Source organism: Coniophora puteana (genome assembly GCF_000271625.1).
Source record: "Coniophora puteana RWD-64-598 SS2 unplaced genomic scaffold CONPUscaffold_12, whole genome shotgun sequence".
Lineage (NCBI taxonomy): Eukaryota > Fungi > Basidiomycota > Agaricomycetes > Boletales > Coniophoraceae > Coniophora > Coniophora puteana.
This window is the reverse complement of record NW_006913064.1, coordinates 68,804-84,475: the sequence shown is the minus strand read 5'-3', so window position 1 is coordinate 84,475 and position 15,672 is coordinate 68,804. Positions and strand designations below refer to the sequence as shown.

At 53.8% G+C, this 15,672-nt stretch overlaps 3 protein-coding genes across 3 annotated transcripts in view; 2 read left to right on the top strand and 1 right to left on the bottom strand.

Moving 5' to 3' along the window:
- Positions 1-1,980, top strand: part of CONPUDRAFT_75833 (uncharacterized protein) — a gene marked incomplete at both ends in the record, with an annotated part of 3,475 nt that extends 1,495 nt beyond the window's left edge. The window contains 4 exons of the mRNA XM_007774227.1: positions 544-848; positions 916-1,025; positions 1,076-1,832; positions 1,945-1,980. Coding sequence (XP_007772417.1) covers positions 544-848; positions 916-1,025; positions 1,076-1,832; positions 1,945-1,980 — 1,208 coding nt within the window. The remainder of the gene's footprint in view (positions 1-543; positions 849-915; positions 1,026-1,075; positions 1,833-1,944) is intronic.
- Positions 1,981-3,269: 1,289 nt separating this feature from the next.
- CONPUDRAFT_62627 (uncharacterized protein) lies at positions 3,270-3,641 on the top strand (the record flags this gene model as incomplete). Its single annotated transcript, XM_007774196.1, has 1 exon — positions 3,270-3,641. A coding segment is annotated over one exon (372 nt), but the record flags the coding sequence as incomplete, so codon positions are not given.
- Positions 3,642-13,131: 9,490 nt separating this feature from the next.
- CONPUDRAFT_157274 (uncharacterized protein) lies at positions 13,132-15,126 on the bottom strand (the record flags this gene model as incomplete). The annotated part of the gene is made up of 1 exon (XM_007774270.1): positions 13,132-15,126. The coding sequence occupies one exon, from the start codon at positions 15,124-15,126 to the stop codon at positions 13,132-13,134; it is 1,995 nt and encodes a 664-aa protein (XP_007772460.1).
- Positions 15,127-15,672: the final 546 nt, after the last annotated feature.

The following is a 15,672-nucleotide window of genomic DNA, read 5'->3' as shown; positions in this document are numbered from 1 at the left end:
TCCCCGCCACGGGCAACCCCAACCATCACCTCGATGTCTTCTACCGCACTGCCCAGCGCCTCAACACGTTGAGCGGTTTTACCGTCAACCTTCCCACCAACGTCCACTCCTATCGAGCCGGAGTCCTTTGCGACCAGCAGCTCGCGCTGCTCCTCATGTGCGCGCTCCCCGAATCCTATCGCGCGGTCAGGGAGCACTTCAACAACGAGGTAACGACGGTTGAGAACCTTTCTCTCATCGACCTCCGCAACGCGATTTTGCGTCATCAAGCGCAACTCGCGAACCAGCACAAGAACCCTGGATCTCAGTCCAAGGGCAAGCAGCGCGCCACTGGCGAACGCCCGTAAGAAGGGCCGGTCGCGTCAGCGCAACCCGCGCAGGGCGGCAAGCCGAAAGGCAAGCCGCAGTGGTCTCAGCAGCAGCAGCAGGCGGGCCCCTCGGGGCAACAGCAGTGGCAGCCGAAGCCGAAAGGCCAAGGCAAGCAGAAGAAACGTGGTGGTCGTAACTATGACCGGTCCGGCAAGCGCGACGCTCACGCCGCAGACGGTACCGTGCACTTCGCACAGTCCGCCGACCGCTATGCCCCTGTTGACCAGCGAGAATATTTCCCCGCTCCCAGGGAATTGCCACCGCCGCCGCCGATGCAGGAATCAGTCCGGGATCCGCACCTCCTGGCCAACCAGTCGGGACAGCGGTTCCAGGGAACTGGCGCGCCGAACAACTTCGGCATCCATCAGGCGCTTGACCGCGCACGAGAAACGGCTAGCCTTCACGGCTCGATACGCCCACTCATCGAGGATGTCCGGACTGAGGTTCAACGCGAGATGCTCGAAGAGCGTCTGAGAGAGGTATCTCCTTCCACTGGCTATCGTCTTTACCGACAGAGCCTAATCGATGATGTTACCTCTATTCTAGGAACCATCGATGGAGATTGCCGAAACGCCGCAAGGCAGTCCGACTCCGACCGAACGGCCAGTTCAGAAGCCAATAGCTCCCGAGGTGTCTCGCCAGAGACTACAAGCCAGGTTAGCAGCTGTGCAGGAACGGAGCCACAACCATCGCTTACGCGCACTAGGTTGGGCCCCAAACCCCTCAGCCGCCGACTGGGGTCTCAACAACACCCCGCTACCACCGGTACCAGCACCCGCGCCGATACCGGTTCATCCGCCGAGCCCGACGTCAACGATCTCGAGTTCGGATCAGTCGCCGATGGACTACCATACGGCACTGAATTCCTCACTGGCCCCGTCAGCCTCGAGTCAGAGCTACCACTCAGCTCCTCGGAACCAGACGTTCTTCGGTCTACCTCCCAGCGACGAGTCGAGCGGATACGAGAGCGCCGAGAGATTACCTCCGCCTCAACGCCCGGCCACGCCGGAACCCACCTCGCCGAGCGAATCAGCGGAGACACTCGTGGACCCGCCCTCCAGCCCGTTGCCGAACTTCCACTGCAACATCTGCAGGGGAATGTACTGCGACATGCCGGGCGCCCACGTCACGCTCAGCTTCGGCCTGCGACTCAGTCCAGAAGAAATTTGACAAGTCCGGATCGTCGACGGGATACCAGTCAACTCCCCGATGATGGACCGACTAATGGACACAGCGCAGGAGCTAGGGGTACCAAGAGAAATCTTGGAGGCATCGCCGAGGAGACAGGAGGAATGGATGAGGGAGCTCGCCGAGGTTCGCCGAAGAGGCGCCTGGCAGGAGCTCCTGGAAGCGGACCCACAAGGCCCGACGTTGTACCATCCCGCCGCAATACTCCGCCACGGGCCGCAACGCCTAGGCGCAGTTCGCCGATGGCGCCTGGAAGTTCACCGCGAGAACGCTCCGTATCACTTGGAGCGAACTCGATCAGCCCCCTCATTGAGGGTTACGGATCGCGATCTGCAACTCCTGAGGCAAGGGAACCTCCATCGGAGGCATACCTGGCCGGTGAACCAGACGACTACGACGGATGGAGCGACGAGGGAGGAGTAATGGACTCGCTAGAGCGAGCGTACGAGGCAGGCAACCCGTACCTGAACAAATCGTACGTCCCTATCCCCTCTATCGTAACAAACGCAAACACTGACGGTCACTCATCGACACCGTACATAGCACGTAGCGTACTTGTATCGAGTAGAGTAGCATTGGACAATGGATACGTCTGCGCTTGCGCATCATCCACCACTGCGTGCACTAAGTGTAAGGGAAAATCTGAAGCCGGAACAGCCTACTGGCTGCTCGACTCTGGTGCTACGGATCATTACACATTCGACCGAAATGACTTTGTCGAGATCCAGAAGCTTACCAAGAAGCAGCAGTTCCCCGTTAAAACGGCAACCGGCACGACACACGTAACACACAAAGGGACGTGCATAATAAAACACACCAATTCTAAAGGTGTTCAGGTGGTTAGTCGCCTCTTCCCGGTTTATCTGATGCCGGAGCTTAACCAGCGATTATTATCGCTGGGGTCATTGTTAAAGGACGGACTGTCTGTATCAGGCAGCGCAGAGACCGTCCAAATCGTCTCCGCCGATGGTACAGAACAATTCTGCTGCACCCGGCGTAACGCTAGCCCTGAGGACACACTCTTCGGGCTCAGAGTTGTCGTGCAAAACATTGCCGACGCTCAACTTCATTCAGTCTATCACGTTGATTACAACGTTGCCCATCTTCGTTTTGCACATCCCTCGCCAGAGGTATTGTCCAAAATGAGGAAACACGTCACCGGCTACCCACCGGACACGGAGATATTGAGTAAACCTCTATCGCCGTTGTGTAAGGGATGTGCGGAAGGCAAGATGCCAGACAGGCACTATGCCAGAAACTCTGATCGCGCAGGAGCATTCCTCGATCTAGTTCATTCCGATGTCAAATCCTACCCGACAAAGTCGTTCCATGGACAGTACTACGCGCTGATCCTTATGGACGATTACTCTTCATACGCATGGGTCTACCTAATCGCACAAAAATCAACGGTGATCAAATGCGTTAAGGATTGGCTCGCGTTAATGAAAACCCAGTACGGCACTACGCCGAAAACCTGGATGTCGGACTCAGGGGGAGAATACACGTCCAAATCGTTCTACGATATGTTATCCGAAAATGGCATCACAAACATGCGGTCAGTACCCCATGTGCCTAAGGAGAACGGTCGTGCAGAACGTCTCATCTGCACACTTTCGGACAAGGCACTTGCTATGTCAAAACAAGCGTGCCTACCGAAATCCTGGTGGTGTTTCGCCGTCATGCACGCAGTCACCGTATACAACCGGACTCCGATGCGCAGAATCGAATGGCAAACACCATGGCAAGTCGCACGGGGTGAGGTCCCTGACGTATCAAAGTTCAGGGTTTTCGGATGCGGAGCCTACGTTTTCTTGCCCGAAGCGTACCGAAAGGATAAATTGGCATCCCATTCTGAATTAATGACGTATATTGGGAACGCGGATGGCGGGCATGGATGGAAATTCATGCGGCGCGATAACTCCACCTTCATCGCTGCCCACGCCGTGTTCGACGAACTGATGTTTCCTCGATGCGCGGAACAACCAATCCCTCAAGCCACGCGGATACACATCCCAGCGGCTGAGGATCTCGATCACATGGATCCTCACGTTACGAGTAGTTGGGATCCTATTCCCACTATTCCGGGAACCAACATTCCCAAACGTAAAGGTTCTTCTTCTAAGCCAAAACCTTCTTACCAGACGCAGAGCTATGATGACGACGGTTATCAATCGGAAGAGAGACCGAGCAGCTCACGCGTCCCGGCTCGAAGGCCAGCACAACAAGTGCAAGCCGCTCCTATTGCACCAAACGCGCCAGCACCGGCAACGCTGAGGAGATTAACCCGAGTACCGGTTCCTACCACTCGTCAGGAAAACAACTCCATAGTTGGTGACACAGTTTCCCAACGAGCGCGAAACCAGGATAGACAGGTGGCCGCGGACCGCCGAACATCTGCCTCAAACAGAGGTAGTAGGCGGAGCGGCCAGCCACGACCATCACGAGGACAGGCAAATACGCCAAGCTCTCAGCCACCTTCGGCATCACAGCCCGGTGCCTCTAACGAGCAGCCTGTATCCAATGATGCACGGCCAAACGATGGGCCTGTCACCCTACCACGCCACGAGTATGAGGGCGAACTACCGCCCGCCCATGAGCCCCTAATATTACCGGGCATGGATGAGGCCGAATCCAGCCGAGAAGGGGGAGAATCAGTGTCATATGCCTCTCTGATGGCAATGGCTGTTCCTAGCGACTCCGTTCGTGATTGGAAATACGAGGATTTCAAGCGTCTACCAGCCGAACAACGAGCTGAATGGGACGCGGCGCGAGCAGACGAGATGGAGGCTCTCGTAAAGCGCCACGTGTTCGAGATAACCACCTTGCCCAAAGGGCGAAAACTGGTGGAAAGTAGATGGGTCCATGACGTCAAGTCAGATGGACGCAAAAAGGCGCGCATAGTAGCCAAAGGCTTCTCTCAAATCGAGGGAGTCGACTACGAACAAGTTTTCGCACCAGTCGTCCGATTCGAGACCGTTCGCATCATGCTAGCACTCGCAGCACTAGAGAACTGGCACGTAGCAGCTCTTGATGTCCGAAACGCGTACCTCTACGGCGAATTGGAAGAGGAAATTTACATGCGACCGCCGCCGGGCTACGAATTGCCCCCTGGCCAAGTCTACCGACTCTACAAGGCCTTGTATGGCCTTAAACAGGCCGGACGTCAATGGTGGAAAATCCTCCAGGACTCCATGACAGAGTTGGGCTTCGTGCAATTGCAAAGCGACGCCGGAGTCTATGTATACCGTCACTCCAAGACGAGTTGCATAGTTGTCGTCTACGTAGACAACGGCCTTTTCTGCAGTAAAGACAGAGCGCTGGTGGAGCAGCTCAAGGCCAAGTTCATGAAGAAGTGGGAATGTCGAGACCTGGGGGAGGTCAGCGAGTTTCTTCGTATGAAGATTCAGCGTAAAGGATCGAAGGTCATACTAGACCAACGAGACTACCTGCATAAGGTGCTTGAGCGCTGCAAAATGCTAGACTGCCATGCGGTTGCTACTCCACTCCCAGAGGGCTACAACCCTACCCCTAACACGGGTGACGAAGATCCAGGGCGCACAAAGCGCTACCGTCAGATCATCGGCTCATTACTCTACCTGACACTCGGAACGCGACCTGACATTTGCTTTGCTGTAAATCAGCTTGCGCAGTTCAGCCAGAACCCGACGGCAGATCACTTGAATCACGCCCTCTATATCTGCAGATATTTGAAGGGAACGTCCAAGTATTCTCTGGTCTACGACGGTGTCACTGGTGAAGGACTACATGCGTATGCCAATGCCAGCCATGCAGATGACAAAATCACGCGCGTCTCCACGTCCGGTCACTTCTATAAGCTGGCAAGTGGTGCCGTCACTTGGACATCACGCAAGCAGAAGTCCGCCGTCGGCAGCACAGTCGAGGCAGAGTATATCGCCATGGCGGGTTGCACCTTACAGGGCAAATGGATCCGCAATATGTTCCTAGAGATGGGTTACGCTATGACGGAACCTACTCTCATCAGCAATGATAATCAGGGCGCAGTTAATAACGCAAACAACCCCATTACCAGTCAGCGCACCAAACACATTGACACTGCCTTTCACATTACACGCCAGTATGTCGAAGAAGGACGGATCAGGGTCGAATGGCTGAAAGGGGAGGATAATCCTGCTGATCTTCTCACGAAAAACTTGGGCCGTGTCAAGCTTGAAAAGTTTAGGCCCTATTATGGCTTAGTCTTCGACGACGCCAAGTCCTCTATCGTCTAGCACGCTAACACGCACTATTCGAGGGGGAGTGTTGAACGGACTTGATCCGAACTCTACTTACGTACATGACTCATAGTAGTTTAGTAATGCACACAGTGCATCAGTCAGCATACGCTTACTCATACGAGTACTAAATATAGACAACCAATAGCATAACTAACTCACCTACGTTACATGCGTTACAGTCACAGTCACTCTCTAGTATATAAGCCAGTACTGTAGCGCTCTCTCAATCTAAGTCTTTCTCTCCTGAACGACTACCATCGCTACCAGCTCTACCAAGCTACAAAGCCTCTAAGCAAACCCAACAGGTGAGTACGTGAAGCCCGATGCGTGCACTAATGTGCCGCTTCCATTTCACAGGCTGCAGCCTAGAGGGAACCGTCCGCAAAAACCTTGTGGGTCACCCTGCTGGGCACGAGAACGACCAACCTAGAGACAGTCGTACTTGGAACCCACCGTCAAAGTGGCGGAGGACAGATCAATTTCTTGATTCCAACCGCTTGACACCGTCAATCCCAACCGCACCATGGAAGAGGTCGAACAGGAACAGGAACGTGCGAAGAATCTCTGGCAGAGATACCGCACACCCGCACCTGCGGACGACAACGATGGCCCTACTGGACTTATGACGCATGTTCAAGGGGAACAAACCCTTCCGCCAGCGTTTATGCAGAATGCAGCGGCGCACATCGCACACGCAAGGGAAACAGCAACAGAGTTCGTGGACAAGATGATTCTCATGGCTTACTCAGCCTCCACGGAACTCAGACCAGACCTTGCTTCGGTGAGGGAATGGAAGTATGAAGACATAATAACATTACCAACCGAGGAGTCGGAAGCCTGGATGCAGGCTTGTCGTGATGAGATTGAAGCTCTCGTTCGGCGTGGTGTCTTCACAGAAGTCGAACTCCCGTCCGGTTGTAGGGCGGTGAAGTGTCGATGGGTCTTCGACCTAAAAACAGATGGCCGCTGTAAGGCCCGCCTCGTTGCTAAGGGGTTCTCCCAGCGCGAAGGCATCGACTACTCCGAGGTTTTCTCCCCAGTGGTGCGGTTCAAAACCGTCCGCATGACACTGGCACTTGCAGCTCTCGAAGGCTGGTACATCTTGGGACTCGATGTGCGGAACACCTACTTGTATGGCGATCTGGATGAGGAGATCTACATGGAGCAGCCACGAGGTTTTCGAACCTCAACCAACTTGCGCATGGTTTGGCGCTTGCACAAGGCTCTATACGGGTTGATGCAAGCTGGTTGCCAATGGTGGCAGGCACTTCGTCAATCCCTAAAAGAGTTGGGCTTCGAACAAATCCAGTCTGATGCTGGTGTCTATAAGTTTAAGCAGTCAAAGACCGGAGCGGTTATTGCTGTTATCTACGTCGACGACACTTTATTCTTTGGGCCGGATCGCGAGGTGTTAACCCGCGTGAAGGCAGCATTTATGAAACAATGGGAATGCCGGGATCTTGGTGAAACCAAAGAATTCTTGCGCATGCGCCTGAGCAGGGTCAACATGTCGGCGATTTGTCTCGATCAGACCGCATACCTGCAGAAGGTGCTTGCGAGGTTCAAGTACCTTGACGCGCGTCCAGCACCAACGCCACTCCCTACTGGGTATATGGCTACCAAGAACCTTGAACCGGTTGACCCGTCACTACGGCAGGAATTCCAGGAGCTTATTGGGTCCCTAATCTATCTTATGATTGGGACACGACCTGATATTGCTTTCGCCGTATCACACTTGTCACGACATGCCGCAAACCCCTCCAAGGACCACCTGAACAGAGCAAAGTACATACTGCGCTACTTAGTAGGGACACAAGATTACTATATTGAGTACAATGGTGCCTTGCGGAAAGGCTTTGTCACCTTTGCCGACGCTGACTGGGTTGGTGATGAAACTGCCAAGTCGACGACCGGCCATGTTTTTATGCTGGCAAGCGGACCCATTTCGTGGTCCTCCTACCTTCAGAAATCTGTCTCACTCTCGACGGTGGAAGCTGAGTACATGTCCATTTCGGACTGTGCTCGCCAGGCCAAATGGTTTGCTCAGATGATGGGTGAACTAGGAGTCCTGCAGATTGGTGCTATGCCGATCGTTGGAGATAATCAGGGTGCTCTCCATAATATCCAAAACCCTGTAACTGAGAAGCGGAGTAAGCACATTAACATCCGTTATCACTTTGTCCGGGAACTACACGAGCTTGGTGTTATTACACTCTACTGGATCCCTGGAACCAAAAATCCCGCGGATATGATGACCAAGAATCTACCGCTGGTGAAACACAAACAGTATTGCTTGGACATCTCGATCTTCTTTGGAAAGCCCGATCAGTCGGTTTAAAGCGAGTACAACTCGAGGGGGAGTGTTGAAAGTATGAGTGGTACTTCACCCTTTTACGACTTCTATTGGTGTATACCAGGGAGTCTCCATCACTTAGGCAATGTTCCTCTATGAGGTCTACAAGTAAACACCACCATTCCGTTCTATATCGGCGCTCAACGTGTGTATACACTTAAGTGCCTCTTACGTACTCATGACTCGTCATGGCCCGCTGCTGTTGCACCAGGCCATGTGGACTTGTAGCTAGACGTCCATGCTATGCGTGGTTTAGGGCTGGCTTGTTACGAATACGGTAGTAGATTCACACGCTCCATGTATACTATATATACAAGTCGCTACCATGAATACATTCCTAAGTCTCTTCTACTCGAACGACTACCATCGTCACTCGCAACCAAGCTCTACAAGCTTTACTCAAGTCTTCAAACACTTAGCCCGGTGAGTACGCGCTATCATAGGATTCTGCTATACTCGCGTATTGTGTCTTCGACATAAATTAGCTCTGTCCTTTGACACGCGACTTAAACATATGTTGGTAAACTGATTCCCCTCCAAAACCTTCACTGATTCTTCCATGAGGGACAAAAGTCAAATGGCTGGTCTAAATACACTGGTGGGCTTCAGTTGAAGGGGAAGGCCTCTCAAGATGGAATATGGAAGAGGGAAAGACACTGACTTCATTCGTCATGCCAGTCTGTCTGGGATATATACAACGTATTACACTATGGTGTGACAAAGGACGATCGCGAGTATACACTAGAAGTCTATAAGAGCGCGAACTCACCAGGCAGTTAGTGTTAAAGGTTGAGTAATAGCTTGGTAGCTGATAGGCTGACGATGGTAGTCGTTCGGTGGAGAGAGAAGACTTAGATGATATTCATGGTAGCGACTGTATATATATAACAGGAGCGTGTGAAGTCACTACCGTATTCATAACTACTATATAGTCCAAATCCCACGGTAATGCAGGATGGCTACGTAAGCAGAACGTGGCCCTATGCAATGGACGCGGGGCCACACGAGTGCGTAAGCGCTTAAGGTACCACTGGGATACTAAGCGCCTGAATAGACGTATGAAGGTGATGTTTACTTGTAGACCTCTAGGAGGAACATCGCCGTACAGGAGGCTTCTGGATGAACCAATAAAGCCGTAAAGGGTCGAATACTAGACGTAAATCTGACACCCCCCCTCGAATCGTATTCGCTTTACTGCTTGAGCAATGGCGACCGGAAGAAGAGAGATATCTCACGACAGTACTTGACAAATTTAACCAACGGCAAGTTTTTGGTGAACAAGTCCGCTGGATTTTCGGTGCCCGGGATCCAAAAGAGGTCTATGACACCATCCTCATATAGTTCCCGGACGTAGTGATAATGGATGTTGATGTGTTTACTCCGCTTCTCAGTAACAGGGTTCGCAATGTTATGCAGGGCTCCCTGGTTATCGCCCACGATCGGAATAGCACCGATCTGCAGGCACTCAAGTTCGCCCATCATTTGAGCGAACCATTTGGCCTGGCGAGAACAGTCCGAGATGGACATGTACTCGGCTTCAACCGTAGACAGAGCCACGGATTTTTGAAGATATGAGGACCAAGATATTGGTCCGTTTGCCATCATAAAAACATGGCCGGTCGTCGACTTGGCGGAATTATCACCGGCCCAATCGGCGTCGGCAAAGGCAACAAAGCCTTTCCGCAGAGTCCCGTTGTACTCGATGTAATAATCTTGTGTCCCTACTAGGTAGCGCAGTATGTACTTTGCTCTGTTCAGGTGGTCCTCCGAAGGGTTGGCGGCATACCGTGACAAATGTGTGACTGCGAAGGCTATATCAGGCCTCGTCCCGATCATCAAATAGATGAGGGACCCGATGAGCTCTTGGAACTCTTGTCGGCGCTCTGGGTTTACCGGGTCTGGATTTTTGATTGCCGTGTACCCCGTAGGGAGTGGCGTAGGCGCTGAGCGCGCGTTGTGGTAACCAAAGCGCACAAGGACTTTACGCAGGTAGTCCGATTGGTCGAGACGAATAGTCATCAAGTTGGGCCTGGTCAGTCGCATGCGCAGGAATTCTTTGGTATCACCAAGATCCCGACATTCCCAGCGTTTCATGAACGCAGCCTTCACGCGGATTAAAACCTCACGATCCGGCCCAAAGAACAAAGTGTCGTCAACGTAGATCACCGCAATGACCATGTTGGTAGTACAATGCTTGAACTTGTAAACACCAGCATCAGACTGGATTTGTTCGAAGCCCAGCTCCTTTAGGGATTTGCGAAGTGCCTGCCACCATTGGCGACCGGCTTGCTTCAACCCATACAGAGCCTTGTGCAAGCGCCAAACCTTGCGCAAGTTGTTTGGGGTATGAAACCCCTTCGGCACCTCCATGTAAATCTCCTCATCCAGATCACCATAGAGGTAGGCGTTCCGCACATCGAGGCCAGAGACGTACCAGCCTTTGAGCGCTGCGAGTGCCAGTATCGTGCGAACGGTTTCGAAACGCACTACTGGGGAGAAGACTTCGGAGAAGTCGATGCCTTCGCGCTGGGAAAAACCCTTAGCGACCAGGTGTGCCTTTCGGCGGCCATCTGTTTTTATGTCGAATACCCATCGACACCTGATCACCCTACGACTGGGCGGCAGGTCAACTTCCGTGAAGACACCCCGTCGGACAAGAGCTTCAATCTTGTCACGACAAGCCTGCATCCAGGCTTCCGACTCCTCGGTGGGCAATGATATTATGTCTTCATATTTCCATTCCCTCACGTTTGCGAGGTCTGGTCCAAGATTCGTGGATGCTGCGTACACGTGTAGGAGCATACGATCCACAAACTTTGCTGCTGCTTCCTTCGCCGAAGCGATATGCGCCGCTGCGTTTCGCATTAACGCGTGCGGAAGGGGTTCTAACTCCCTTGATGCGAGGGCCATGAGTGAGGTGGGGCCATCGTCGTGGTCATCAGGCGTCGGGTTTCTATGCCTCTGCCAGAGGTTTTTGAAACGTTCCTGCATCTGTTCGACCTCCTCTATGGTAAGATTTGGATCGACAGGCGTCAAAACGTCAGATTCGAGGCGAATGCCTGTCTTCTGCCATTTTGCCGGCGGGCGTGCGTCTTCTCTGTCTTTGAGAAGATCGTGATCCTGCTCCACAGGATTACCGCGCTGGCGCTTGTAGACCGTCCCCTCTAATCATTGATTGATATTCCTCAGTCTCTCTACCGGGGTGCGTCCCGGTATAGTGTTGTTGGGATCCTCGATCGCGTTCCTCTCGCGCCCAGACCTTCGTAATTGAGTTGGCGCTGGTCCGGCAGGATTGACAATTCGAGGGTTTAGATCCACCCTTGGTTCGCGATGCGATGTACGCGTGTCGCGTTCCAACGGAGCTGGCTCTTCATCAGGATCCGGCAGAAGGTCTTGTTGTTCCCTTCGTGAGGGGTCATCTGCTGGCGGATTCTGGTACAAACCCTCTAGCTCGTCTTCATCTAGGTCGCCTTCACCAAAGCCTTCGCCTGGTTCCGGTTCCCCGAACTCCAACTCGCCTTCATCCTCGTCGTAATCCTCGACCTTGGGCTGTTGCCCTTTACGCTTCTCGTCTGGAGTGTCTGACCTTGGCGGTGGAGGCGGGCTTCGGTTTCGCTGCTCGTCAGCAGGTCCACCGTTGCCACCTTGGTCAGGAAACATGTCGGCAGGAGACGATGGTCGGTCGTCATCCGAACCAGAAGAACTAGAGCTGTTCTCATTGATGGGGAATCTAGGTGGTAGTAGCTCGTCCACCTCTGGTAAGCGCGTAAAGCGCTTGGTGTTCCGTTGCCAGAACATGGTACGCTTCGGAAAGGTCTGCTCATCGAACATTGCGTTAACAGCGACCCGTAACCTCCATTCTCCGGTTAGGAACAGTCTCCCGTTCCCTGCCGGTGATTCCCCGACGTAGATACACGCTTGGGATCTTGGAACAAGTTTGTTGGCTCATTCCTCAGGAGTAAGGTACACGTACGCCAAGCACCCGAAAACACGGAGGTAATCGACGCGGGGTTTTACACCTTCCACAATCTCATACAGCGTTTTCCAACGAATACTCTGTGCAGCCTTCGGGCGTTTCATGGGCGTCCTGTTGTAGACGTGGCATGCGTGCTCGATGGCGAAGTTCCATAAGAACGGCGGCAAATTGGCGTTATGCAACATCACCATAGCTTTTTCGTCTAAGGTGCGAATAATCCGTTCCGCACGGCCGTTGGTTTCATGGTTGTACGGCGTTGATTGGAGGATGCGAATGCCACGCGTTTCTAACATTTGAATGAAAGATCGCGATTTAAACTCTCCCCCTGCATCGCTCATCCACATCCGAATCGTTTTGTGGTATTGATTCAGCAGCATGCTAAACCAGGTCTCTACGGCTTGTTGGACCTCGCTCTTCCGACGTAGGAGCATGACCCATGCGTAGGATGTACAGTCGTCCATAAGGACAAGTGCATAGTATTTTTTATTCCACGACTCGACTGCGAACTCTTTGAGATCGGCATGGACTAATCCAAGGAACTTGTTGCTGCGATGTTCGTTTGGTGGGAACGGAATCTGGTGTTTTTTACCCAGCATGCACCCCTCGCATGGGCGACGAATCGTCGGCGAGGGTAAGCTAAGGCTCGTAGGAACTCCAACGACGTGTTTCCTAGCGTAGCGAAGCACTTCGTCCGAACAATGTCCGAGACGTTGGTGCCAGATCTTAAAGTCGGGTAGATTCATTCTGACAACACCAGTCACATGAGCCTGGTGCAGATCTAATGATGTATGAACCCAAAAAAGGTTCCCCCCAGGGCACACTGTAGCGTGCACCACTTCCTTCGACTTGTCGGCAGTGAGCACTACCAACTTGTCGGCATCTCCGTGCAGAATGTTCCCGTTGCGGCAGAATTGACCCGTCGAAAGCATACGAACGGTTCCGCCAGGGAGGTAGAAAACGGGGTAGATTCGGGTCGTGCAAGGTTTCCCTCACGTATCCTCGTGGTGAAGGACAACTGTCCCTGAACCCTCACACCGGATAGATCCGGACGATGTTGAGACGGTGAATTTCTCTTCCTCTGGTAGTTCCTCATACTCGGAGAAATCCGAGAGTTCGAACATGAAGTGCGTGGATGCACCTGAGTCAAGCACCCATCCAATGGGATAGCGTGCATGCAACTTATCATGAAGAGACTTCTCACGGTCGGTGTCGCGTACAACCAATGCCTTATCAATGCATATGTCACACCACTGAGTACTAGAATGTACACATTGTCCATTCATTACGTTTTCAGATATGTATGACGAATAACTACCAACTACGTATGGTTCACCTGTAAAGGATTTAGCACCAGAAACGTTGTCAGAGGCATCGAGAAAACTGGTTGCGCACCAGACCAACTCGCAATCGAGTGACACCGCCCGTTCTCCGCCCTGTTCGGACGGCTCCTTGAGCGACATACCCTCGAACTCCTCTATGTCGTCCTCATAGCCATACTCGGCAACTTGGACCGGGGTGGGCGCCATAGACCGGCGAAGGTCCTCCTTCTGTTGCTGGTACTCCGCGTACGCCTCCGTGTTTAGCCAGCCCTTGTGGCCGGTTGCAGAGTCGTCAACATAAGAACCACCGCCAGCGAGGCGGTCACCAAGCTTCTGACGCTTCTTGTAGTCAGAGAACCTGGTGCGCTTGAGGGGACCTGACCCAGACAACGAATGGTCAAAGTCAGAAGCGTGCGGAGGGGTAACCGACGGCTTACGAGAAGGCTCCTCTACCGGCTCAATGCGGGCCAACAGAGGCGGGGACGCTGAGGGGCCCATGGAGAGCCGCTCGATGAGCGGCGTCTCCCCTGCGAACGTGGGCAACTCGGCGCGTGTTCCCTCAAAAGTGGGCGCTAGGCCCTGGTCCCGCTGACGCTTAAGGGCGCCTGCGGTTCCGTGAGGGGGCGCCGGAGCGCTGCTTCGGCCTTGATAGGCTGTCGCGGGTTGGTGGGACCGCTTGCGCGGATTGGGGGTCGGCGCGGAATACACCGGTGGAGAGTATGAGGGGCCAGACGGCCCTGAAGCGACATGCGCGACATGGTAAATTGGAGCCGGCGTTGTGAATGTCGCCGAGTAGTTGGCAGCGGCGGGTGCGGCACTCTGCGGCGCCGGAGGTGGCGCTGCGCTGGCAGGAGTCGACGATGAAGCCGCGTTAGCGGCCGCCGGCTTCTGTTGCTGCTGCTGTTGCTGCTGCGCCTGATGCTCCTTGCGCTCCTTCTTGGATGGTCGCTTCTTCTTGCCATCAGATGACGACTGACCGTTGTACTGCTTCGTACCGGAGCTGGCCTTGTTGGCCTGCTCCTCCTTCACCTGAGGCGCCTTCTTCTTCTTCTGCGACGCGGAGCATAACTCCCAATCTGACCGGATGCGAGTGACGACGTCAGTCGGCGTAAGGAGGTTGAGGGTAGGGGCTGATTGGTTGATCGCGTGCTTGGCGGCTTCGTAGCCAGCCGGGATCTTAGAGAAGAGGATAGCACCGGCAAGCTCGTTAGATACCGAGCCGCCGAGATGCTGGTATCGGTCGAGAGAACTGACGATTTTGGCAATGGACGGATTGGGGTCCATGTCGGCGGGGATCTGGGTGTTGAGGGCGGTCTTCAGCTCGTTGATGGCCGTCGAGATGCCACGTGCACCCGCATTGGTCGAAAGTACCGCGAGCGCATCGATGGCTGTGGACTCGGTCAGAATGTACTGGGCCTGATCGTAGCTAATCGCCTCGCGAATCTTGCCGAGCGCCGTGTCATTGGTGGTCTCCCACTTGTTCCTCTCCGCGTAGTCCGAGATCTGCGAGCGCATATAGACGCGGGAGTCGCGCAGCGCCCAACCAGCGCCGGACGCACGGATGTGGTTCTCCATGCGGCCGCGCCACCCGAGGAAATCGGTGCCATTGTAGACACCGCAGATTTGCGCAGCCTGGGACAGAGTGGTGTTGCCAGAAGTAGACATGTTGATGAATCTGGGGTAAAGACAACGTCAGCGTGGGTACACTAGACGGATTATGTCATGCCCAGGCGAGTCCGCGGTAGACTAGCGGTCTAGCCCTCCAGAGCCGCTCGATACCCGAACCGGTTAAGGTGCATGGGTTCTCACGGATGTGGGAAGAGCCCTTCACACATGACAGGAGGGTGTCCCCTTGATTCCTGCCGCCCTGGTGTTTACCAGTGGGCGAAGGGGGAAACCGCTTCGGATGGACCGTCGCGGGATTACTCCCCCCCATGGCATACTAAGCTGCCTTGAGGGACTAGGATCCGCCGCGCCCCGTGGGGCTCATAACCTGACAAAGGACGATCGTGAGTATACACTAGAAGTCTATAAGAGCGCGAACTCACCGGGCAGTTAGTGTTGAAGGTTGAGTAATAGCTTGGTAGCTGATAGGCTGACGATGGTAGTCGTTCGGTGGAGAGAGAAGACTTAGATGATATTCATGGTAGCGACTGTATATATATAACAGGAGCGTGTGAGTCACTACCGTATTCATAACTACTATATAGT